The 25,449-nt window shown below is 44.6% G+C and overlaps 1 protein-coding gene across 3 annotated transcripts in view; it reads left to right on the forward strand.

The window, feature by feature from the left end:
* The window catches only part of ZRANB1 (zinc finger RANBP2-type containing 1), a 309,172-nt gene that overhangs the window by 271,481 nt on the left and 12,242 nt on the right, over window positions 1-25,449 (forward strand). For all 3 annotated transcript variants that reach the window (XM_029610613.1, XM_029610615.1, XM_029610614.1), the window contains one exon: window positions 14,451-14,680. In XM_029610613.1, the coding sequence (XP_029466473.1) occupies window positions 14,451-14,680 (230 nt within the window). The remainder of the gene's footprint in view (window positions 1-14,450; window positions 14,681-25,449) is intronic.

Genomic DNA, 25,449 nt, shown 5'->3' on the forward strand with positions numbered 1-25,449 from the left:
AGTTTGTTCAGCGCGACACATCTCTGAACTACAAGCACTGTCTTGCCGTGAGCCCTTCCTTAGGTTCACCCCAGGATCCATCCAGCTGCGCACGGTACTGTCATTCCTTCCCAAAGTGGTCTCCCACTTCCATCTGAACCAGACCACCCAGTTTGGAAGTAGCTTTTATACATCCCATTGGTTCTGAGTCCATCTGCTACACGCTAGGAAATGGAGAAATTACTTACCTGATAATTTCGTTTTCCTTAGTGTAGACAGATGGACTCAGCAGCCCGCCCTTGGCTGCCGTCACGCATGGATTTGCAAATGATTCAAGGGTAAGCCTCCTTTCGTTTACCTAGGTTTCCACCCGGCGGGGTGGCGACGCTTCCGGTTGAGCTCCCTGGCGGTCTCCAGCTACACTCAATCGACCAGTTCAAATTAACCAGTTAATCAAGTTATAACATTTTTATGTTTACGAAGTTATACAAGTTTATCAAATTAACCAATTGGTCAGTCAAACATATATCCACAATGCTTTGCAAGGAAGAATACTGAGGATCTGCACTTCCTGCAGGGGTATATGTACTAGGGGCTGACGTCAGATTGAAATCTGATCCGTCTCCAACTGCTAGCACGAGTACACTATACCCATTGGTTCTGAGTCCATCTGTCTACACTAAGGAAAACGAAATTATCAGATAAGTAATTTCTCCATTCACCAACAACTAAATTCTAAAAACATGAAGCCACCTCTCCTATAAACTCAATAAGATTCACTACTCTACTCAAATTAAAACCTGGCAGAGAATATTCCAGCAAAATCACCTCCCAATCCCTCCTACCTACAGCTAATCCATATTCACAACTTCAAATAGATCATAAAAATAACCGTTCAGTGACGACAACCTATCGTACTATAGCAACTACCCACCACCTCTACCCACTTCTCTGTTCTGACAATATATCTGATAACCAGGCAGACAAACCTAGGCTAAAAAGGTGTTAGAATCCTCAGAGAACCAGGTTTCTAAAATCAAATCATGTAAATGAAGGGTTTTCTTCCCCAAAGATCTCACATTCAACATATTTAACCCCAATCCTCTCCACATCATTCTACCTTCTTCTACTACCCCTTATCCACGTATACCTCCCTCAACCCCTTCTCCTGTTTCCTTCCTTTTACTCCTACAGCAGGGCTTCCCAAACCTGTCCTGAGATCCCCACAGCCAGTCGGATTTTCAGGATATCCACCATGAATATGCCTGAGATAAATTTGAATATCATGGAGATTCAGTATGTGCAAATTTATCTCATGCATATTCATGGTGGACATCCTAAAAACCCAACTGGTTGTGTAATGAAACCCTTCCATTTGTTCATCAGTTGCACTAAAACCCAGTTCAGGTTTGGGAAACTCTGCTATGCAGCCTTATAATTCCTCTTATTCCTCCCCCTCCTACTGATTGTAGATAACACATATCAATCCACAAACATATTCTAGCTTTCTTTGAAAATTTTTATATAGGCAATTAAGATAAAGCACAAAGCATATCAATTCTCACCAAAGTTCTTACTAAGGGCATTTCCAATTTAGCATGCTGCTACATGGCAGCATAGTGTCTCAAATAGTCCCACCCTATTGGTAAAGCGAGCAGAGTCACTGGCATCACAGCTGAGGGGGAGGTATCGGCGCTTTCCCTGCACCCAGATCTTCAACCCGCAGTCTTCCTTCTCCACGCCAGGTGTGCTCCCCACACTCTCCTCCAGCTCAGGCGATAGTATGCTGCTGCACCTGATTACATTAGCAAATCTATCTCAAATAGTCCCACCCTGTTGATAAAGTGGTTTCATAGCTGAAGGAGGGCTCAAGCCCAGTTGGCAGATCTTTGGCCCGCAGATATAAAGGTTTCCAGACCTGAACTCTGTTTTTGAGATAGGAGGTAGAGACTCATCATAGGCTTTGTCAGACACTAGACAGTGAGGCAGTAAAGAACCTACAGACCCCATACCGAAAGTGCTCTGAGATCCCTTAAGTATCTAAATATGTATAACCTCCCCTTTAGGGCCTAGAGGAAAGGAGAGACAGGACAGATATGAAATAAATATTCAGATACCTGAAAGGTAAACTTTTTCAATGCAAGGGAAGTTCTAGAACAAGGAATTGTGATGTGATATGCTTTAAGGGGCTAGACTCAGGAGAAATATCAGCAAATATATTTTCATGGAAAGGCTGGTAGAGGCTAAAATAGTAACAAATTTTGAGGACGTGGGATAAGCAGAGTTGCAAGAAGTGAAGAAACGGCAGAAGCACAATTTAATGGCAAATATTTAAGAGTTTAAAGTGTTATACTTGAATGAGTCAACATCTAGTTTTGGGATTGCCAGAATGAATGGCAAAGTGAATAATATGAAATGTAAGATGTCCTAGCAGAAACACAGGCAACCCTGCAGCCATATCTGTTAGGTTGTGATGATAAAATTAAATAGCAGCTCGATATGTCTGGCAGGATGCAAGTACAGTAGTAATGGTGTTCTAGCAAAAGTGCAGGCACTGTTAGCCTGAGCACCAGAATGGTCACATTGGTATTGATGGCTAATAACATTATTACAAAGCTTTGTGCCTAAGATATAGAAAGACAGTGCCATTAGAGTACAAAACCCTAAAGTAAGTAAAACTTGTCTAAAAATGAGAAAAAGGGCAATATCCAGAAATCTATATAAACTCTCACTCATAGTATGGAAAATAAAGTCCTAGATCTAGAAGCAATCATAGAATCTGACTGGTGAAGTGGCTGTCAAAGAGATCTGGTACACGGAAAACCAAGACTTGGATATAATTATACTGGTCTACAATCTATTCAGGAAGGGAGGGAAGAGGTGTGGCACTATATATTAAAAAAAATTTCTTGCCCTCTGAGTTCACACTCTAGTTGAAATTCAAGGTAGTCAGCTAAACCTGGTCTTCCCAACTTCCACACATCAGACTCAGTTCTTAATGCCAAACAATGTTTATTAGAATGAAAAGAAGCAGTTTCAACAATCACAGTGACTTGCAAGGTGAGAAAAGAAGTTGTACAGTCAGCAGCCTGGTAGCTGTTATAAGTTCTAGAGCTTAGCAATCAAAGACCACTGAAGCTTGTGGTAGAATTTGTAGCTACTAGCAATTACGGCAGACTAGAAATCACCTTACTAGAAAGTAAGGTGAAACTATGATGGCTTTGTAGAAGCTTGAAGAGTATGAAGGAGAGCTGTTAACTTATAAGAGCTTGTTTATAACCTGTTAATAAACCTCCCAAATTACTTTAGAATGCCTCCTAAAAGAAAGAGGAAGTTTGGGCCTATCCTTCGGAGCCCCTATCTTCTCCGGGGCAATCTTTGATTGTGCAGTTCATGGCCCCCATGTCGTAACTGGTGGTTTTAGGTCCTGGTGTGAGGGGAAATAGAGGACATCTTTCCCCAACTGCAGACGAAGTATCTCTGAGCCCCCTTGCAAAGACCTGCAGGAAGGAGGATAACCAAAGGGACAGTGCTGTATCATGGCACAAATTATATCGCAATTACAGGAAAGATCAACTTGATGGGGGTGGGGCATTTTACGTCCGGCAGGGCATAGAGTCCAACAGGATAAAGATCATACAAGAGACTAATGCCCAAGTTTTCAATGGCCTGCACACGTGGCCGGGCCATGCGCACACCGAGCACATTTTAGAAAGGACCCGTCCATGTGCGTAACCCCTGATAGCGGAGAAGTGCTGGGCCAGAGAAAATGGGTGGACCTGGGGACATGGGTGGGGCATGGGCCGGCCGGGATAGTGGTCATTAGGCCCTGTCCCGGAGAAGCGCGCACCAGCAGCCGGCCAGTATGTGTAACTTACTTCTGCTCCAAAGGAGCAGGTAAGTTATAAAACAAAATTAGGTAGTTAGGGGTCGAGGAGGAGAGGGGAAAAGGTAGGGATATGGGGAATTGGGAAGGCCTATTCATGTCGCCACACATAGGTTTCTAAAATTCTCCCCCCCCCCCCCCCCGCACGTGCAAGTCCCAACCCACGAGCACACAGGAGCCATATTTTATAACATACACGCACATGTTGTAAAATAGTCACATCCATGTGCGTGCAGCTCTTTTAAAATCGACCCTTAAATGCACAGTAGAATCTGTATGGGTGGAAAATTCCATGTGTGTTCCGTGAGAGTATAGTGATAGGCGTATACTACCATACCCCTGGCCAAAATGATGAGACAGATGAAATGCTAAGAGATCTCAGGGAGGGGGTGTGAATAAACATGTGGACAAAGGTAAACTAGTAGATATGGTGTATTTAGATTTTCAGAAAGCATTCAACAAATTCCTGTATGAGAGGCTTCTAAGAAAACTAAAAAGTCAAAGGATTAGAGACGATGTCCTTTCGTGGATTGCAAACTGGTTAAAAAACAGGAAACAGAGAGTAGGATCAAATGGTCAATATTCTCAGTGGAAAAGGGGTAAACAGTGGGAGTACCTCAGGGATCTGTATTGGGACCGGTGCTTTTCAATATATATATAAATGATCTGGAAAGGAATACGACAAAATTATTCAGAGTAGTTAAATCACAAGCAGACTGTGATACATTACAGGAGGACCTTGCGAGTCTGGAAGATTGGACATCCAAATGGCAGATGAAATTTAATGTGGACAAGTGCAAGGTGTTGCATTTAGGGAAAAATAACCCATGCCATAGTTACACAATGTTAGGTTCCATATTAGGAGCTACCACCCAGGAAAAAGATCTAGGCATCATAGTGCATAATACTTAAGAACATAAGAAATTGCCATGCTGGGTCAGACTAAGGGTCCAACAAGCCCAGCATCCTGTTTCCAACAGAGGCCTTCATACACAATGCATTCAGGAATGCCTCCCACGCCCTCTTCACACACTGCATTCAGGAATGCCTCCAACTCCCTCTTCACACACTGCATTCAGGAATGCCTCCCACGCCCTCTTCACACACTGCATTCAGGAATGCCTCCCACGCAGAAAGACTAAATGAATTCTTTGCCTCCGTGTTTACTAATGAGGATGTTGGGGAGATACCAGTTCCGGAGATGGTTTTCAGGGGTGATGACTCAGACGAACTGAACGAAATCACTGTGAACCTGGAAGATGTAGTAGGCCAGATTGACAAACTAAAGAGTAGCAAATCACCTGGACCGGATGGTATGCATCCTAGGGTTCTGAAGGAACTCAAAAATGAAATTTCTGATCTATTAGTTAAAATTTGTAACCTATCATTAAAATCATCCATTGTACCTGAAGACTGGAGGGTGGCCAATGTAACCCCAATATTTAAAAAAGGCTCCAGGGGCGATCCGGGTAATTATAGACCAGTGAGCCTGACTTCAGTGCCGGGAAAAATAGTGGAAACTATTCTCAAGATCAAAATTGTAGAGCATATAGAAAGACATGATTTAATGGGACACAGTCAACATGGATTTACCCAAGGGAAGTCTTGCCTAACAAATCTGCTTCATTTTTTTGGAGGGGTTAATAAACATGTGGATAAAGGTGAACCGGTAGATGTAGTATATTTGGATTTTCAGAAGGCGTTTGACAAAGTTCCTCATGAGAGGCTTCTACGAAAACTAAAAAGTCATGGGATAGGAGGCGATGTCCTTTCGTGGATTACAAACTGGTTAAAAGACAGGAAACAGAGAGTAGGATCAAATGGTCAATATTCTCAGTGGAAAAGGGTAAACAGTGGAGTACCTCAGGGATCTGTATTGGGACCGGTGCTTTTCAATATATATATATATATATATATATATATAAATGATCTGGAAAGGAATACGACGAGTGAGGTTATCAAATTTGCGGATGATACAAAATTATTCAGAGTAGCTAAATCACAGGCAGACTGATACTTTACAGGAGGACCTTGCAAGACTGGAAGATTGGGCATCCAAATGGCAGATGAAATTTAATGTGGACAAGTGCAAGGTGTTGCACATAGGGAAAAATAACCCTTGCTGTAGTTACACGATGTTAGGTTCCATGTTAGGAGCTACCACCCAGGAAAAAGATCTAGGCATCATAGTGGATAATACTTTAAAATCGTCGGCTCAGTGTGCTGCAGCAGTCAAAAAAGCAAATAGAATGTTAGGAATTATTAGGAAGGGAATGGTTAATAGAACGGAAAATGTCATAATGCCTCTGTATCGCTCCATGGTGAGACCGCACCTTGAATACTGTGTACAATTCTGGTCGCCGCATCTCAAAAAAGATATAGTTGCGATGGAGAAGGTACAGAGAAGGGCAACCAAAATGATAAAGGGGATGGAACAGCTCCCCTATGAGGAAAGGCTGAAGAGGTTAGGGCTGTTCAGCTTGGAGAAGAGACGGCTGAGGGGGGATATGATAGAGGTCTTTAAGATCATGAGAGGTCTTGAACGAGTAGATGTGACTCGGTTATTTACACTTTCGAATAATAGAAGGACTAGGGGGCATTCCATGAAGTTAGCAAGTAACACATTTAAGACTAATCGGAGAAAATTCTTTTTCACTCAATGCACAGTAAAGCTCTGGAATTTGTTGCCAGAGAAGGTAGTTAGTGTAGCTGGGTTCAAAAAAGGTTTGGATAAGTTCTTGGAGGAGAAGTCCATTAATGGCTATTAATCAATTATACTTAGGGAATAGCCACTGCTACTATTAATTGCATCAGTAGCATGGGTTCTTCTTAGTGTTTGGGTAATTGCCAGGTTCTTGTGGCCTGGTTTTTGGCCTCTGTTGGAAACAGGATGCTGGGCTTGATGGACCCTTGGTCTGACCCAGCATGGCAATTTCTTATGTTCTTATGTTCTCTTCACACACTGCATTTAGGAATGCCTCCCATCCCCTCTTCTCACACACACACACACACACACACACAGCATTCAGGAATGCCTCCCATCCCCTCTTCTCACACACTGCATTCAGGAATGCCTCCCATCCCCTCTTCTCACACACTGCATTCAGGAATGCCTCCCATCCCCTCTTCACACACACTGCATTCAGGAATGCCTCCCATCCCCTCTTCTCACACACTGCATTCAGGAATGCCTCCCATCCCCTCTTCACACACACTGCATTCAGGAATGCCTCCCATCCCCTCTTCACACACACTGCATTCAGGAATGCCTCCCATCCCCTCTTCTCACACACTGCATTCAGGAATGCCTCCCATCCCCTCTTCACACACACACACACTCTGCATTCAGAAATGCCTCCCATCCCCTCTTCACACACACACACACACACACTCTGCATTCAGAAATGCCTCCCATCTCCATTTCACACACACACACACTGCATTCAGGAATGCCTCCCATCCCCCCTTCACACACACACACACTGCATTCAGGAATGCCTCCCATTCCCCTTCACACACACACACACTTTTTTAAAACACAGCTACACTAACTGCACTACCACATCCCCTGGCAACAAATTCCAGAGCTTAATTGTGCGTTGAGTAAAAAAGAACTTTCTCTGATTAGTTTTAAATGTGCCACATGCTAACTTCATGGAGTGCCCCCTAGTCTTTCTATTATCCGAAAGAGTAAATAACTGATTCACATCTAATCGTTCTAGACCTCTCATGATTTTAAACACCTCTATCATATCCTCCCTCAGCCGTCTCTTCTCCAAGCTGAAAAGTTGTAACCTCTTTAGTCTTTCCTCATAGGGGAGCTGTTCCATTCCCCTTATCATTTTGGTTGCCCTTCTCTGTACCTTCTCCATCGCAATTATAGCTTTTTTGAGATGTGGCGACCAGGATTGTACACAGTATTCAAGATGAATTGGTTATTTACTCTTTCGGATAATAAAAAGACTAGGGGGCACTCCATGAAGTTAGCATGTGGCACATTTAAAACCTTCGGTCGAAAATTTTTAAATTTAGACAAGGGTAAACTTATGTTTGAATGCGATTGGGCACAAACCGAACATGCGCCCCAAGCGCCATGTCCTGCCTCACTATTATTATTTATCCCAAAAAGGAAACCCAAAATATGATTTTTAACACTAAAGAGCCACTCACATCATAACTCCTCCAAAAACAATTTTTTCTTTTTTTCTTTCTATTCTTTTTGCCGCATCATCAAGCCTGACAACGTGCCTACCTGGTTTTCAAAAGGAGGCCATCCGGTCTTTTAATCATTTGCGGTTTAAAATGTAAAAATAGTATTTCAAACACGGAATTGATATTTCTTGAACCAATCTTAGAGCGGGGTCAAGCTTTATTTAAACCCATCATTCGCAATCAGCTCAACAAACGGCCGATGTTTTGCAGAACACTGCTTCATCAGGAGCTGGCAATGTTAGTTATTCCATAGTAGATAAATCATTAAATCACCACTTCATTTTGACTCTGTTTATGTTCCTTTCATCAAAACTCTTTAAACAATGAGGAACATTCTCATCCTAAAACCAAGAGCGGACCACCCATTCCTTCAGATTCGTACCTGTTTGATATGCAGTCTGTGGCTTATCATGAAACACCTTATGTAATTGCAGTACATGCCAATTTCTTCTTCTTCTGCTCACCCCCTTATAAATCAAAGGAGAAAAGGGCAAAACACAAGTAAACTTGCAAATGGATTTTTTTTCTTTTTTTGTATTCAAAAGTACTTCTCTGTACTTCAATCTAACCCGTTTGAGGGCTCGATTCACCACCACAGCGGGATAGCCTTTTTGGAGGAAACACTCATGCATCTCACCAGTTCTATTTTTATACTCCTGCACAGACATCTTAAACGTAAAAATTGCCCAAAAGGGATGTTGTGTCTCAGGCATTGAGGGTGACAACTCTGATAACTCAGTAATATATTGTGATCGGTTTCCTTTTGGAAAATAGAAGAAAAGAAACAATTGTCCAAACCTTTTGAGATTGTTATGTCTAGAAAGGAAACCTTTGTATTGCCAAAGTTAGAAGTAAATTGTAAACAGGGATCCCGGGAATTCAACCACTGCAAAAAATTATCAAAAGAATCCCGATCTCCTCTCCACAAAACTGTCATCAATGAACCTCTTCCAAAACAAATTTGCTGGTGAAACGGTGCCTGTGATAACCACTTTGTCTCGAAAGCACTAACATAAAGGCTTGCTTCACTTGGAGCCATTGTTGCTCCCATCACCGTTTCCCCAATCTCCTGATAGTAAACCTGATCTAACAAGAATAGTTTTCTTTTAAAGCTAAAGTCACCAAATTCACAATAAATTGAGTTGGTATACGAGCATTTATAATTTCTTTATCCAGAAATTATTCAGAGATTACCTCCAGTGCTGCATCTTGAAGTATATTAGTGTACAAAGACACTATATTTATGGTAACTGAGACATCTTGGAGCATCCCATCATAGTTTTGTAGAAACTGTATAATATCGCTGGAGTCCCTGATATACAAGGGAACTTCGGCACCTCTGGTCTGAGAAACACATCCACAAACTGTGATAATGGTTTGAGTAATGAACCCTTTGCAGAGATTATCGGACGTCCAGGTGGTTTAGCCAAAGCTTTATAGATTTTTGGTAAATGGTAGAATACTGGAGTCAAAGAAAAATCCACTTGTAAAAATCAAAGCTCTTTCAGGGTTATCCACCCACTTTTAAAGGCATGATCTAACACCTGATCAACTCAACCTTTTTAGAGCCGCAGTCGGATCTGAGTTTAGTCATTTATAAAAAATGTTTATCTGAAAATTGTCTCAATGCCTCATCTTTGTAAGACTGTTTATCTAAAATCACCCAGCTCCACCTTTATCGGCTGCTTTTACTACTATGCTGGAATCACTCAGTAAATCTTTAAGAGCTAGATATTCTTCTCTTGATAAAATTACTTGTCACTGACTAACATTGTGCATAAGTCTGTAAAGGCAATCAGTTGTACTTCTTTGAGAAATCTGCTTGGAGGGCTCTACAGTCCCAGATACAGGCCGATGCAATATCGGCGCGGAAAACGGGCACTCATGATTGAGTTCCCACTCTCCTAACATGCACCGATTGGCCTCACCGGGGTGCCCTATGCAAATGGGCTGCCACGGTCAAAAGGAAGCACCGGGGAAATTGTGCGCCACTAGAGCTTCCTCGGCAGCAGGCACCCACAGGTTAGGAAAATGGACACTCATTAATTGAGCATCCCTTTTCCTGACCTGACCGCCAGCACACTTTAAAAAATAATTTTTTTTTTACACGTTCTCCTTTTTCTGTTCCTCTGACTTAATATTACCAGGTTAAGTCAGAAGAAGTACAGAAAAGTGGTATTTTCTGCTTTTCTGTCAACATTTTGGGCTCCTCAACACTTAACACCTGCTTGGGGCAGATGTTAATTTTTGAGGGTAAAAATGTGTGCGTTGGGCGCACAGTATTTTTTTGCATGGGGGAAATAGTTAATAGTCTCATCAACATGAATTTACATGTGATGATTGCTATTACCTACACGCTTTAGTGAATGCACGTTTTGGGCGCTCTAAGCTCCGTTTTGCATCGGGGGTTATGGACGTGCATTCAAAATTTGCATCCATTCACATGTTAAACCATGTGCTGCGGCCAGTGCACAGTATTGCATCAGCTTGAAAGTCGACTCAGGTTTCTTTTTGCCACCAAAAACCTGTAAAGCCTATGGCAAATGCGCTATTCTCTGGTTAGTGAATTGAGCTTTTCTCTTGTCCAAGAGGACCTGGATCTAGTGGAGCACTTCACAGCTTCTTGTGCTGGAGTTTTGTTTGTTTCGAAGCACATAGGTGGGATTTTTGCCATGCATTCACAATGAACCCCTGTTTTTGGCAGAGGTTCCTACTGCAAAACTATATTTTAAAACAGTCTGAACGATGGAGTCTCTTTGAAGTATAGAAATGAACTCCATTCCCTCCTGTAGCCAGTCAATGGTCAGACTGCCTCTGAAAAAAAAAAGGGGGGGGGGGGGGAGACAGAAACGGATTATATAAGGTTGGCCCATCACCACCCAAATCTGAAGTGCCTTTGGCATTCATGTTTTTCCCTTTTTGTCTGCAGCAACCTGTAGCTTGGGAGTCTCCATATGTGAGGCCTGACATTCTACTTGTCCCCGGAAAAAGAGAAGTTATTTCCCTGTAACATTGGTTGTCCGATGGACATCAGGAAGTCAGCCCTCACAACTCTCTCCCACCTCCCATGGAATTGGATTCTTTAAGTCTCAGCTTTATCATCGTCTGAGGGTCTTTTTGCCTGGGAGGCAGGGAGGTGGCTACAGCTACACATGCTCAGTAGAGCTTGCTAAAAGCTTCTAGAATCTTTGAAATCAAAGTTCCATGGGATGACGTTACCCCCATATGTGAGGACTAACATCCTACTGTCCATCGGAGAACCACTGTTACAGGTAAGTAACTTCTCTTTCTATATTGCTTTTGAAACTTGATTGACATCCCCAAATCATTTCCCTAAGTTTTCATAGAAACATAGAATAATTTGACAGATAAAGACCACATGCCTCATCCAGTCTACCCATTCACACTGCTCAGCTTTACAATCTGCTCAGCTTTACAATCCCTTCTTCTCATTCCTTAAACGAAATTGTTCTCCATCCCATCTTATGTTGCCAACAAATCTCTACAAAAATGGAATTATAGACTAATATCAAAAAACTTAACCAACTGTCTCAATATCTCGAAAGACATAACACCAAAAACGTACACGCAAGTGAAAAAAACTTTAAAATACTGACCAGAAAAAAACGCTATTGTGTTACCCCATTCCTGTATCACTATCGATTCCATGACGTCAGCGGTCTGACACTAAAATACGTTAGCACTCCCTAATACATCTTCAGCAATCAGAATCAAAAAGAGAAAATTAGAGAAAAATGGTCATCTTAAAGTGACCTACATAAATGCGGCCCATTCCACCTGACTATTGGGTATCAATGTGCCCAAATCATAAATAAACCTTTGCTCTCGAACATGAGACCCTTGTCTCAGAGTTTCGGACTTCCTTAGGGGGCAGTATCCTTTATTTTACTTTCGAAAATATGTGCCAATCATGAATTGAAGTAATCATTCCTTGTTGGACGAATATTCCTTAAATGTCGCCAACAAATCTCAGAAAAACAGCTATCTATCCCACATAAGCTGGGATGGAGAACAATTTCATTTAAGGAATGATAAATCAACAAGGAATGATTACTTCAATTTAAGACTGGCAGATATTTTCGAAAGTAAAATAAGGTTGGTATGATCAGATAGAGATTGTGTAGGTGGTTGAGAATTAGTATTCATAGACTAATCATGAACATAAGAACATAAGAAAATGCCATACTGGGTCAGACCAAGGGTCCATCAAGCCCAGCATCCTGTTTCCAACAGTGGCCAATCCAGGCCATAAGAACCTGGCAAGTACCCAAAAACTAAGTCTATTCCATGTAACCATTGCTAATGGCAGTGGCTATTCTCTAAGTGAACTTAATAGCAGGTAATGGACTTCTCCTCCAAGAACTTATCCAATCCTTTTTTAAACACAGCTATACTAACTGCACTAACCACATCCTCTGGCAACAAATTCCAGAGTTTAATTGTGCATTGAGTAAAAAAGAACTTTCTCCGATTAGTTGTAAATGTGCCCCATGCTAACTTCATGGAGTGCCCCCTAATCTTTCTACTATCCGAAAGAGTAAATAACTGATTCACATCTACCCGTTCTAGACCTCTCATGATTTTAAACACCTCTATCATATCCCCCCTCAGTCGTCTCTTCTCCAAGCTGAAAAGTCCTAACCTCTTTAGTCTTTCCTCATAGGGGAGTTGTTCCATTCCCCTTATCATTTTGGTAGCCCTTCTCTGTACCTTCTCCATCGCAATTATATCTTTTTTGAGATGCGGTGACCAGAACTGTACACAGTATTCAAGGTGCGGTCTCACCATGGAGCGATACAGAGGCATTATGACATTTTCCGTTTTATTCACCATTCCCTTTCTAATAATTCCCAACATTCTGTTCGCTTTTTTGACTGCCGCAGCACACTGTACCGACGATTTCAATGTGTTATCCACTATGACACCTAGATCTCTTTCTTGGGTTGTAGCACCTAATATGGAACCCAACATTGTGTAATTATAGCATGGGTTATTTTTCCCTATATGCATCACCTTGCACTTATCCACATTAAATTTCATCTGCCATTTGGATGCCCAATTTTCCAGTCTCACAAGGTCTTCCTGCAATTTATCACAATCTGCTTGTGATTTAACTACTCTGAACAATTTTGTGTCATCTGCAAATTTGATTATCTCACTCGTCGTATTTCTTTCCAGATCATTTATAAATATATTGAAAAGTAAGGGTCACAATACAGATCCCTGAGGCACTCCACTGTCCATTCCCTTCCACTGAGAAAATTGCCCATTTAATCCTACTCTCTGTTTCCTGTCTTTTAGCCAGTTTGCAATCCACGAAAGGACATCGCCACCTATCCCATGACTTTTTACTTTTCCTAGAAGCCTCTCATGAGGAACTTTGTCAAACGCCTTCTGAAAATCGAAGTATACTATATCTACCGGTTCACCTTTATCCACATGTTTATTAACTCCTTCAAAAAAGTGAAGCAGATTTGTGGGGATTATCAGGAGATTTACATATGCCAAGAATAAGGAGAATTGAATCATCATGTATAATGCCAGAGAAAATTGAATTATCATGTATAATGCCAGAGAAAACGTGGAAGTGAAGAGATTTGAGAAGTCCTCATGTATATTGTACTTTATATTGTAACTTTTTTAGCATTGGTTATGCTTTTGAATGACAATTGTTGAAAATGTTTTGTGCATACTACATCAGTTCAAAATTAATAGATATATATGTGCTGGTAAAATAACAGTGAAAGATTATAGTACTTTTCTATGTAGTTACATCGAGTGGTTTTAGTTCATGTGGAAGCATCTTTGGATGATTCACATGAAGAAGTATAGTGGTGTGTGTGTGTGATTTTAGGGGAATTAAGGTGGGTTGTAATTGAGTTTAAATTGGTTATTGGATACAGAGTTATTGTACGTGAGATTTGGAAAGTTGTAATAACATCTATAGAAAAATTGGCAATAATTTCATCTATAAATGTTTTGTAAAGTTGTTTGTCATTTTGTATTTTTGACTGATTATGTTATAAATATTTTTAGGAAGTAATGAAGAGTCAAATTTAATATTATAGAAATTAGTTCTAAAAAAAAATGTTAGGAAAAGTCCATTAACCATTATTAAGGTAGAGTTGCAGAAATCCACTGCTTATTCTTGGGGTAAGCAGCTTGGATTCTTCTCTACCCCCTTGAGATCCTGCCAGGTACTTGTGATCTGGATTGACCACTATTGGGAAATGGGATACTGGGCTTGATGAACCTTTTGGTCTGACCCAATATGGCAAATCTTATATTCTTATGTAGATATCGATCATTTATGAGCAGATGTCATGTGCTTTTTCCACTTCTGCTTTAACAGGTGTCTATTTGCCGCTACTTTGGGAACAGACCTTTTGCTGGAAGAGTCCCATTGCTTTGGGATACACAAGGGGCCATTTCTCTGCTCTGGTTGCCATGGAGAATGATGGATTTGACAATCGAGGCGCTGGTGCTAACCTCAACACGGATGACGATGTAACAATAACCTTCTTACCGCTAGTTGATAGTGAGAGGAAACTTTTGCACATTCACTTCCTCTCTGCACAAGAGGTGAGGAATCAGGAGGACATCCCCTGGTCTTGGCCCAGTGTGTGTATAAGGGAAGGTGTTAACCAACTGAAGCGCAGCGTGCAGAAAGGAAATGGTGAGATAGGTCTTGCCTTGGTACAGCATATGTGGAAAGGAGGGTCATGCAGTTGGGGGGGGTGAGGAATATGGAGAGGGCAACATTCTGTGGTGTATAAGCAGGTGCATGACCCAGCAAAGCATATATATGTGTTGGAGTGAGAGGTTCCTACTGGCAGAGCATGTGAATAAAGAATCAGAAATGTTTCCTGGCGTCAGTGCAGCATATATATAAGGTAAATATTCCTCTTTGCAGGGTGTGAGGGAAGTGGGAAATTCTTGGACACAGGTTGATGTTAAAAAGGCATATGTGGGCCGTGCACGAGCAATGAGGATTTTAAAAAGCCGTGAAGTATGTGCATATGTACCTGTAAGCATGTAAAAAATAAGGGCATAAAAGGGGCAGGGCATGGACGTTTCAGGGCAGAGCCAACAATTGCACACGTACCTGCATATTTAAAACTGGAGAATGCGGCGCATGTCTGCTTTTTATCTAAATAACTTTACTGCTGCTCCAGATGAGGAGCAAATCTGAAGATCTTGAGGTTTAGGGCTTTTGGACAGAATGAAGGATCTGGGTCAGCTGGGTTATGTGCAGGTTGAAGAACAGAGAGTTCTTCAAGACCTCGATGTTAACTGGGTAAACTGGTGGACTAATTGGGAAAACTGAGTTGTCCCTCAAGCAAGCATGTTTTAAAATCCGCCTGCATACATACGTAAAATCTGGCAAAGTCCTAGGAAATACCCATGAAGTACGTTTTTTCGAGTAATCTCTTAAGATTAGGCGCATACTAAAGGACTAGAGGTGTATTTTAAAATATTCGTGCGTAAGTGCGTGCATGATTTTAAATTGCAGTGAATCTCCGCGCGCCGATACGCACATTTGGAGACACACATGCTTGTTTTCAAATTAGCCTGTTAATGATTATAATAGGAGAGAATGGAGTGTGTATTTCAAGGGGAAAGAGGTCTTCCTGAATGCAGTGAATGGGGATGGGAGGCACGCCTGAACATTCTTTGTGTGAGAGGGGAGGATGGGATGCATTCCTGAATGCAGTGTGTGTGTGTGTGTGAGGGGAGGATGGGATGCATTCCTGAACATTCTATGTGTGTGAGGGGAGGATGGGAGGCACGCCTGAACATTCTTTGTGTGTGAGGGGAGGATGGGATGCATTCCTGAATGCAGTGTGTGTGTGTGTGTGAGGGGAGGATGGGATGCATTCCTGAATGCAGTGTGTGTGTGTGTGTGTGTGTGAGAGGGGAGGATAGGAGGCATTCCTGAATGCAGTGTGTGTGTGTGAGGGGAGGATGGGATGCATTCCTGAATGCAGTGTGTGTGTGTGAGGGGAGGATAGGAGGCATTCCTGAATGCAGTGTGTGTGAGGGGAGGATAGGAGGCATTCCTGAATGCAGTGTGTGTGTGTGTGTGTGAGGGGAGGATAGGAGGCATTCCTGAATGCAGTGTGTGTGTGTGTGAGGGGAGGATGGGAGGCATTCCTGAATGCAGTGTGTGTGTGTGAGGGGAGGATAGGAGGCATTCCTGAATGCAGTGTGTGTGTGTGAGGGGAGGATAGGAAGCATTCCTGAATGCAGTGTGTGTGTGTGTGTGAGGGGAGGATGGGAAGCATTCCTGAATGCAGTGTGTGTGTGTGTGAGGGGAGGATGGGAGGCACGCCTGAACTTTCTATGTGTGTGAGGGGAGGATGGGAGGCATTCCTGAATGCAGTGTGTGTGTGTGAGGGGAGGATGGGAGGCATTCCTGAATGCAGTGTGTGTGTGTGAGGGGAGGATGGGAGGCACGCCTGAATGCAGTTTGTGTGTGTGAGGGGAGGATGGGAGGCATTCCTGAATGCAGGGTGTGTGTGAGGGGAGGATGGGAGGCACGCCTGAACATTCTATGTGTGTGAGGGGAGGATGGGAGGCACGCCTGAATGCAGTGTGTGTGTGTGTGAGGGGAGGATGGGAGGCATTCCTGAATGCACGGTGTGTGTGTGTGAGGGGGAGGATGGGAGGCACTCCTGAACATTCTATGTGTGTGAGGGGAGGATGGGAGGCACGCCTGAATGCAGGGGTGTGTGTGAGGGGAGGATGGGAGGCACGCCTGAATGCGGTTTGTGTGTGTGTGTGTGTGAGGGGAGGATGGGAGGCACGCCTGAACATTCTATGTGTGTGAGGGGAGGATGGGAGGCACGCCTGAACATTCTATGTGTGTGAGGGGAGGATGGGAGGCATTCCTGAATGCAGTGTGTGTGAGGGGAGGATAGGAGGCATTCCTGAATGCAGTGTGTGTGTGAGGGGAGGATGGGAGGCACGCCTGAACATTCTATGTGTGTGAGGGGAGGATGGGATGCATTCCTGAATGCAGGGGTGTGTGTGAGGGGAGGATGGGATGCATTCCTGAATGCAGTGTGTGTGTGAGGGGAGGATGGGATGCATTCCTGAATGCAGTGTGTGTGTGTGTGTGTGTGTGTGAGGGGAGGATGGGAGGCATTCCTGAATGCAGTGTGTGTGTGTGTGTGTGTGTGAGGGGAGGATAGGAGGCATTCCTGAATGCAGTGTGTGTGTGTGAGGGGAGGATGGGAGGCACGCCTGAACATTCTATGTGTGTGAGGGGAGGATGGGATGCATTCCTGAATGCAGTGTGTGTGTGAGGGGAGGATGGGAGGCATTCCTGAATGCAGAGTGTGTGTGTCTGAGGGGAGGATAGGAGGCATTCCTGAATGCAGTGTCTGAGGGGAGGATGGGAGGCATTCCTGAATGCAGAGTGTGTGTGTGTGAGGGGAGGATAGGAGGCATTCCTGAATACAGTGTGTTTGTGCGAGGGGAGGATAAGGAGGCATTCCTGAATGCAGTGTGTGTGTGAGGGGAGGATGGGAGGCATTCCTGAATGCAGAGTGTGTGTGTCTGAGGGGAGGATAGGAGGCATTCCTGAATGCAGTGTCTGAGGGGAGGATGGGAGGCATTCCTGAATGCAGAGTGTGTGTGTGTGAGGGGAGGATAGGAGGCATTCCTGAATACAGTGTGTGTGTGCGAGGGGAGGATAGGAGGCATTCCTGAATGCAGTGTCTGAGGGGAGGATGGGAGGCATTCCTGAATGCAGAGTGTGTGTGTGTGAGGGGAGGATAGGAGGCATTCCTGAATGCAGTGTGTGTGTGTGAGGGGAGGATAGGAGGCATTCCTGAATGCAGTGTGTGTGTGTGTGAGGGGAGGATGGGAGGCATTCCTGAATGCAGTGTGTGTGTGTGAGGGGAGGATAGGAGGCATTCCTGAATGCAGTGTGTGTGTGTGAGGGGAGGATAGGAAGCATTCCTGAATGCAGTGTGTGTGTGTGTGTGAGGGGAGGATGGGAAGCATTCCTGAATGCAGTGTGTGTGTGTGTGAGGGGAGGATGGGAGGCACGCCTGAACTTTCTATGTGTGTGAGGGGAGGATGGGAGGCATTCCTGAATGCAGTGTGTGTGTGTGAGGGGAGGATGGGAGGCATTCCTGAATGCAGTGTGTGTGTGTGAGGGGAGGATGGGAGGCACGCCTGAATGCAGTGTGTGTGTGTGAGGGGAGGATGGGAGGCATTCCTGAATGCAGGGTGTGTGTGAGGGGAGGATGGGAGGCACGCCTGAACATTCTATGTGTGTGAGGGGAGGATGGGAGGCACGCCTGAATGCAGTGTGTGTGTGTGTGAGGGGAGGATGGGAGGCATTCCTGAATGCACGGTGTGTGTGTGTGAGGGGGAGGATGGGAGGCACTCCTGAACATTCTATGTGTGTGAGGGGAGGATGGGAGGCACGCCTGAATGCAGGGGTGTGTGTGAGGGGAGGATGGGAGGCACGCCTGAATGCGGTTTGTGTGTGTGTGTGTGTGTGTGAGGGGAGGATGGGAGGCACGCCTGAACATTCTATGTGTGTGAGGGGAGGATGGGATGCATTCCTGAATGCAGGGGTGTGTGTGAGGGGAGGATGGGATGCATTCCTGAATGCAGTGTGTGTGTGAGGGGAGGATGGGATGCATTCCTGAATGCAGTGTGTGTGTGTGTGTGTGTGTGAGGGGAGGATGGGAGGCATTCCTGAATGCAGTGTGTGTGTGTGTGTGTGTGTGTGTGTGAGGGGAGGATAGGAGGCATTCCTGAATGCAGTGTGTGTGTGTGAGGGGAGGATGGGAGGCACGCCTGAACATTCTATGTGTGTGAGGGGAGGATGGGATGCATTCCTGAATGCAGTGTGTGTGTGAGGGGAGGATGGGAGGCATTCCTGAATGCAGAGTGTGTGTGTCTGAGGGGAGGATAGGAGGCATTCCTGAATGCAGTGTCTGAGGGGAGGATGGGAGGCATTCCTGAATGCAGAGTGTGTGTGTGTGTGAGGGGAGGATAGGAGGCATTCCTGAATACAGTGTGTGTGTGCGAGGGGAGGATAAGGAGGCATTCCTGAATGCAGTGTGTGTGTGAGGGGAGGATGGGAGGCATTCCTGAATGCAGAGTGTGTGTGTCTGAGGGGAGGATAGGAGGCATTCCTGAATGCAGTGTCTGAGGGGAGGATGGGAGGCATTCCTGAATGCAGAGTGTGTGTGTGTGAGGGGAGGATAGGAGGCATTCCTGAATACAGTGTGTGTGTGCGAGGGGAGGATAGGAGGCATTCCTGAATGCAGTGTCTGAGGGGGAGGATGGGAGGCATTCCTGAATGCAGAGTGTGTGTGTGTGAGGGGAGGATAGGAGGCATTCCTGAATACAGTGTGTGTGTGCGAGGGGAGGATAAGGAGGCATTCCTGAATGCAGTGTGTGTGTGTGAGGGGAGGATGGGAGGCATTCCTGAATGCAGTGTGTGTGTGCGAGGGGAGGATAAGGAGGCATTCCTGAATGCAGTGTGTGTGTGAGGGGAGGATGGGAGGCATTCCTGAATGCAGTGTGTGTGTGTGAGGGGAGGATGGGAGGCATTCCTGAATGCAGTGTGAGTGTGTGAGGGGAGGATAGGAGGCATTCCTGAATGCAGTGTGTGTGTGAGTGGAGGATGGGAGGCACCCCTGAACATTCTCTGTGTGTTAGGGGAGGATGGGAGGCACACCTGAATGCAGGGGTGTGTGTGAGGGGAGGATGGGAGGCACGCCAGAATGCAGTTTGTGTGTGTGTGTGTGTGAGGGGAGGATGGGAGGCACGCCTGAATGCAGTTTGTGTGTGTGAGGGGAGGATGGGAGGCATTCCTGAATGCAGGGTGTGTGTGAGGGGAGGATGGGAGGCACGCCTGAATGCAGTGTGTGTGTGTGTGTGAGGGGAGGATGGGAGGCACGCCTGAATGCAGTGTGTGTATGAGGGGAGGATGGGAGGCATTCCTGAATGCAGGGTGTGTGTGAGAGGGAGGATGGGAGGCACGCCTGAACATTCTATGTGTGTGAGGGGAGGATGGGAGGCACGCCTGAATCCAGTGTGTGTGTGTGAGGGGAGGATGGGAGGCATTCCTGAATGCAGGATGTGTGTGAGGGGGAGGATGGGAGGCACGCCTGAACATTCTATGTGTGTGAGGGGAGGATGGGAGGCACGCCTGAATCCAGTGTGTGTGTGTGAGGGGAGGATGGGAGGCACTCCTGAATGCAGGGCGTGTGTGAGGGGAGGATATGAGAGGCATTCCTGAATGCAGTGTGTGTGTGTGAGGGGAGGCATTCCTGAATGCAGGGGTGTATGTGAGGAGAGGATGGGAGGCATTCCTGAATGCAGTGTGTGAGGGGAGGATGGGAGGCATTCCTGAATGCAGTGTGTGTGTGTGTGTGTGTGAGGGGAGGATGGGAGGCATTCCTGAATGCAGGGGTGTGTGTGTGTGTGTGTGAGGGGAGGAACACTGAGAGGAGAGGATCACCTTGCTGGTGGCTGAAAGGAATCAGTAAGTTTTTGCTTGGGACATTGTCTTTTTTAAAAGTATTGGGGCAAAGTGAACTATTTGGGAATATTATTTAGTGTGTTTGTGTGTGTGTGCCTTTAATAGTCAGGCAGTGAATAAACAAGTTAGACTGTTTGTATTTTTAAATAGTCAATAAGGTAGCTAGTAAGCAGTAGGTAGTGTGTTTATTTTTAAAAGTCTGCAGAACTGAGTGTTTTGTATTTAATACAAACTGAGTGTTTGTATTTAACCCCCCCCCCCCCCCCCCCAAAAAAAAATAGTAGCCAGAAGCTAGAAATAAGCTAGGAGCAGTATATACCTAAGTAAAAAGGTTGAAAAGTTCAGCTAAGTTACTAACCTTGGAATGGTGTTGTGGTAGTGTGATTGGGTTTGAATAGGTACCTACATTTGTTAATCAAGAGAGCAGTGAATCACTCTGGCTGACTAACTGAAGTTAGACTGTTCGTATTTCCCAACCCACCCCTAGCTCATCCTTTAATTTATAGGCAGGTGCCACTTTCACAAAAAAAAAAAAAAAAAAAATCAACAAAAACTTTATTGAGAATTCGATCAGACCCAGGTAGGCCACTACCAGACATATAGTGAATTCACTAATACATTTAAAGGACATTAGACACATTCCTACTCCCATAGCAACCTAAAACTTAACTAGGAACTGATCAAAATTGAGATGAAGGCAGCAGTCCAGCAGCAAGAGGGGGGCTTCCCAGTCTTTTGCATAGAGTGTCACATGTATGACTTTTTACCCACCGGTGAGAAGTTGTACATGTGCATGCGATGCAAAGAGCTCCTGGCTCTCAGAGAACGAGTCCGATCTCTGGAGGCTAGAGTGGCAGACCTGGAGGAGCTGAGGCAGACAGAGAGGTATATAGATGAGACCTTCAGGGACATAGTAGCCAAGTCCCAACTTCAGACTGGCAGCCCTGGTGCTGCCTTGGAGGAAGAAGGTCTCATGATGGGAGAGCATCAACCGGGTGCAGCAGGAAAGGATCCTGTAGCAAGGACCTGCTCTTTAGGTGATGCATTGTCCTTTCACACTGAGGATATCTCCCCAAGGCCTACTGCCCAGGAGGGAAGGGTTAGGTCAGCAATCATAGTTGGTGATTCGATTATTAGGAATGAAGATAGCTGGGTGGCTGGTGGGCGTGAGGATCACCTGGTAACATGCCTACTTGGTGTGAAGGTGGCGGACCTCACGCATCACCTAGATAGGATTTTAGACAGTGCTGGGGAGGAGCCGGCTGTCGTGGTACATGTGGGCACCAAACGACATAGGAAAATGTGGGAGGGAGGTTCTGGAAGCCAAATTTAGGCTCTTAGGTAGAAAGCTTAAATCCAGAACCTCCAGGGTAGCATTCTCTGAAATGCTCCCTGTTCCACGTGCAGGTCACCAGAGGCAGGCAGAGCTCCGGAGTCTCAATGCGTGGATGTGACGATGATGCAAGGAAGAGGGATTCAGTTTTGTTAGGAACTGGGGAACCTTTTGGGAAAGGGGGAGTCTCTTCCAAAGGGATGGGCTCCATCTTAACCAGGGTGGAACCAGTCTGCTGGCGCTAACCTTTAAAAAGGAGATAGAGCAGCTTTTAAACTAGAACAAAGGGGAAAGCAGACAGTCGCTCAGCAGTGCATGGTTCGGAGAGAGGTATCTTCAAAGGATACTAATGATGCATTAGAATTAGGGCATCCCGACAGTGAGGTTCCAATAATAAGAAAAGTAGTCCAAGTGCCTGTAACTAAAAACTCACCTGAGCTAAAAAATTCTAGCTTATCCCTATCAATTAAAAAGCAGAATGAAAATACAAATAAAAAACAAACTTTGAAATGTTTGTATGCTAAGAAGTAAGATGGGAGAATTAGAATGTATAGCATTGAATGATCTACACTCTTCTCCGCTTAGGATGAGAATTCTATCTCACAACAAACGTACTCTCTCCTATAAATGAAATACTTATAAACTAATTTACTTGTGCAAAAAAATTATTATTAATAATTTAATCATGAAAAATTATTTTTCATGATTAAATTATTAATAATAATTTTTTTGCACAAGTAAATTAGTTTATAAGTATTTCATTTATAGGAGAGAGTACGTTTGTTGTAGCATTGAATGATGACATAGACTTAATTGACATCTCAGAGACATGGTGGAAAGAGGATAAGCAATGGGACAGTGCTATATCGGGGTACAAATTATATCGCAATGACAGAGAGGAGCACCCGGGAGATGGTGTGGCGCTTTATGTCCGGGATGGTCCAAGAAAACAAAGAGGTAGGCGATCTATGATAGCCATCGGGTAAACACAAAAGGATAGATGCCTTGATCTTTTTCAAACCTTTTATTGAAGTAGAGACGTATTCATAAAAATTGCCCGACTCAGGCCGAGTTTCGCAGCACAACAGCTGCTGCCTCAGGGGCTCAAACACTCCAACGTCATGAATAAAATAGTGATGTAGTATCATCCAGTAAACAGTGATTGTATACCAGCAATGCAAAAACAACTGCGAGTTAGCGTCCAGGACGCAGTCTCTACTAGTGTCTTTTTTGTCCGGGATGGCATAGAGTCCAACAGGATAAACATTCTGCATGAGACACAAAATTGAATCTTTATGGGTAGAAATCCCTTGTGTGTTGGGGAAGACTATAGTGATAGGAGTATACTACCGTCCACCTGGTCAAGATGATGAGACGGACAGTGAAATGCTAAGAGAAATTAGGGAAGCTAACCAAATTGGTAGTGCGGTAATGGGAGAATTCAATTACCCCAATATTGACTGGGTAAATGTATCATCGGGACATGCTAGAGAGATAACGTTCCTGGATGGAATAAATGATAGCTTTATGGAGCAATTGCGAGGAACCGACGAGAGAGGGAGCAATTTTAGACCTAATTCTCAGTGGAGCACAGGACTTGGTGAGAGAGGTAACGGTGGTGGGGCCGGTTGGCAATAGTGATCATAATATGATCAAATTTGATTTAATGACTGGAAGAGGAACAGTGTGCAAATCCACAGCTCTTGTGCTAAACTTTCAAAAGGGAAACTTTGATAAAATGAGAAAAATTGTTAGAAAAATTCAGTTAGAAAAAAACTGAAAGGAGCAGCTACAAAAGTAAAAAGTGTGCAAGATGCGTGGTCATTGTTAAAAAATACCATTCTAGAAGCACAATCCAGATGTATTCCACACATTAAGAAGGTGGAAAGAAGGCAAAACGATTACTGGCATGGTTAAAAGGGGAGGTAAAAGAAGCTATTTTAGCCAAAAGATCTTCATTCAAAAATTGGAAGAAGGATCCAACAGAAGAAATTAGGATAAAGCATAAACGTTGGCAAGTTAAATGTAAGACATTGATAAGACAAGCTAAGAGAGAATTTGAAAAGAAGTTAGCCGTAAAGGCAAAAACTCACAATAAAAACATTTAAATATATCCAAAGCAGAAAGCCTGTGAGGGAGTCAGTTGGACCGTTATATGATCGAGGGGTTAAAGGGGCACTTAGAGAAGATAAGGCCATCGCGGAAAGATTAAATTATTTCTTTGCTTCGGTGTTTACTGAAGAGGATGTTGGGGAGGTACCCGTACTGGAGAAGGTTTTCATGGGTAATGATTCAGATGGACTGAATCAAATCACGGTGAACCTTGAAGATGTGGTAGACCTGATTGACAAAAAAACGGAAGAGTAGTAAATCACCTGGACCGGATGGTATACACCCCAGAGTTCTGAAGGAACTAAAAAATGAAATTTCAGACCTATTAATAAAAATTTGTAACTTATCATTAAAATCATCCATTGTACCTGAAGACTAGAGGATAGCAAATGTAACCTCAATATTTAAAAAGGGCTACAGGGGAGATCCGGGAAACTACAGACCGGTTAGCCTGACTTCAGTGCCAGGAAAAATAGTGGAAAGTGTTCTAAACATCAAAATCACAGAACATATAGAAAGACATGGTTTAATGGAACAAAGTCAACATGGCTTTACCCAAGGCAAGTCTTGCCTCACAAATCTGCTTCACTTTTTTGAAGGAGTTAATAAACATGTGTGTTGTGAACGGCCTCGAAAGGCCTTGCATTCTGTTGAGAACTGGTGTTTTTCGTGTGCCCATGGGCCTCAGCCCGACCCAGACCTTCCAGGCCAAGCCAAGGGTTGACGATGGCTCCGCATGGCTGACGGTCTACCCTCTGCCAGGCCGGCAAGCTCCCTTGGCCAACATCCGAGGATGTTGGAAGTTGAATGGTCCTCCGACCATTCCGAGCCCTTTCGGACCTGCTGCGAGCAGCATGGAGCAGCAGGCCTGGCCTGAGGTTGAGGGCAGACGGACCTTGACACAAAGACAAGACTATGAAGATTGATGCAACGGCATCACATGGCACGAAGACTTGGGTTGATGCGACGGCATCACATGGCACGAAGACTTGGGCTGAAGACGTGACACCAGGATCGATGCAACGGCATCGCAGACGAGACTTGACACCAAGGCTGATGCAAAGACATCACGGACCAGTGGTCGATGCGACGGCATCCCGGACCAGGGTCGATGCAACGACATCAGAAACATGAGGCTGAAGTGCAGACACAACAAGGAACTTGGGATACAGACGAGACGAGAAGCAAGGAAGGCGGACATTGGCACTGTCTCTCAGGGCGCCCTACTCAGGCCACCCGTGGGACTGAGTCGCGGACCACCCTGTCCACTACGCGCCCTACGCAGCCCTTGCAGACTGGTCACGGACCACGAGGAGAACGGGACAGCGCAGGAACAAACATCCGGGACATGACGGCTCAGGAGCACAGGACAACCGTCCACCAGCAGGCTAG

This window comes from Rhinatrema bivittatum, chromosome 7 (assembly GCF_901001135.1).
Source record: "Rhinatrema bivittatum chromosome 7, aRhiBiv1.1, whole genome shotgun sequence".
Taxonomy (NCBI): domain Eukaryota; kingdom Metazoa; phylum Chordata; class Amphibia; order Gymnophiona; family Rhinatrematidae; genus Rhinatrema; species Rhinatrema bivittatum.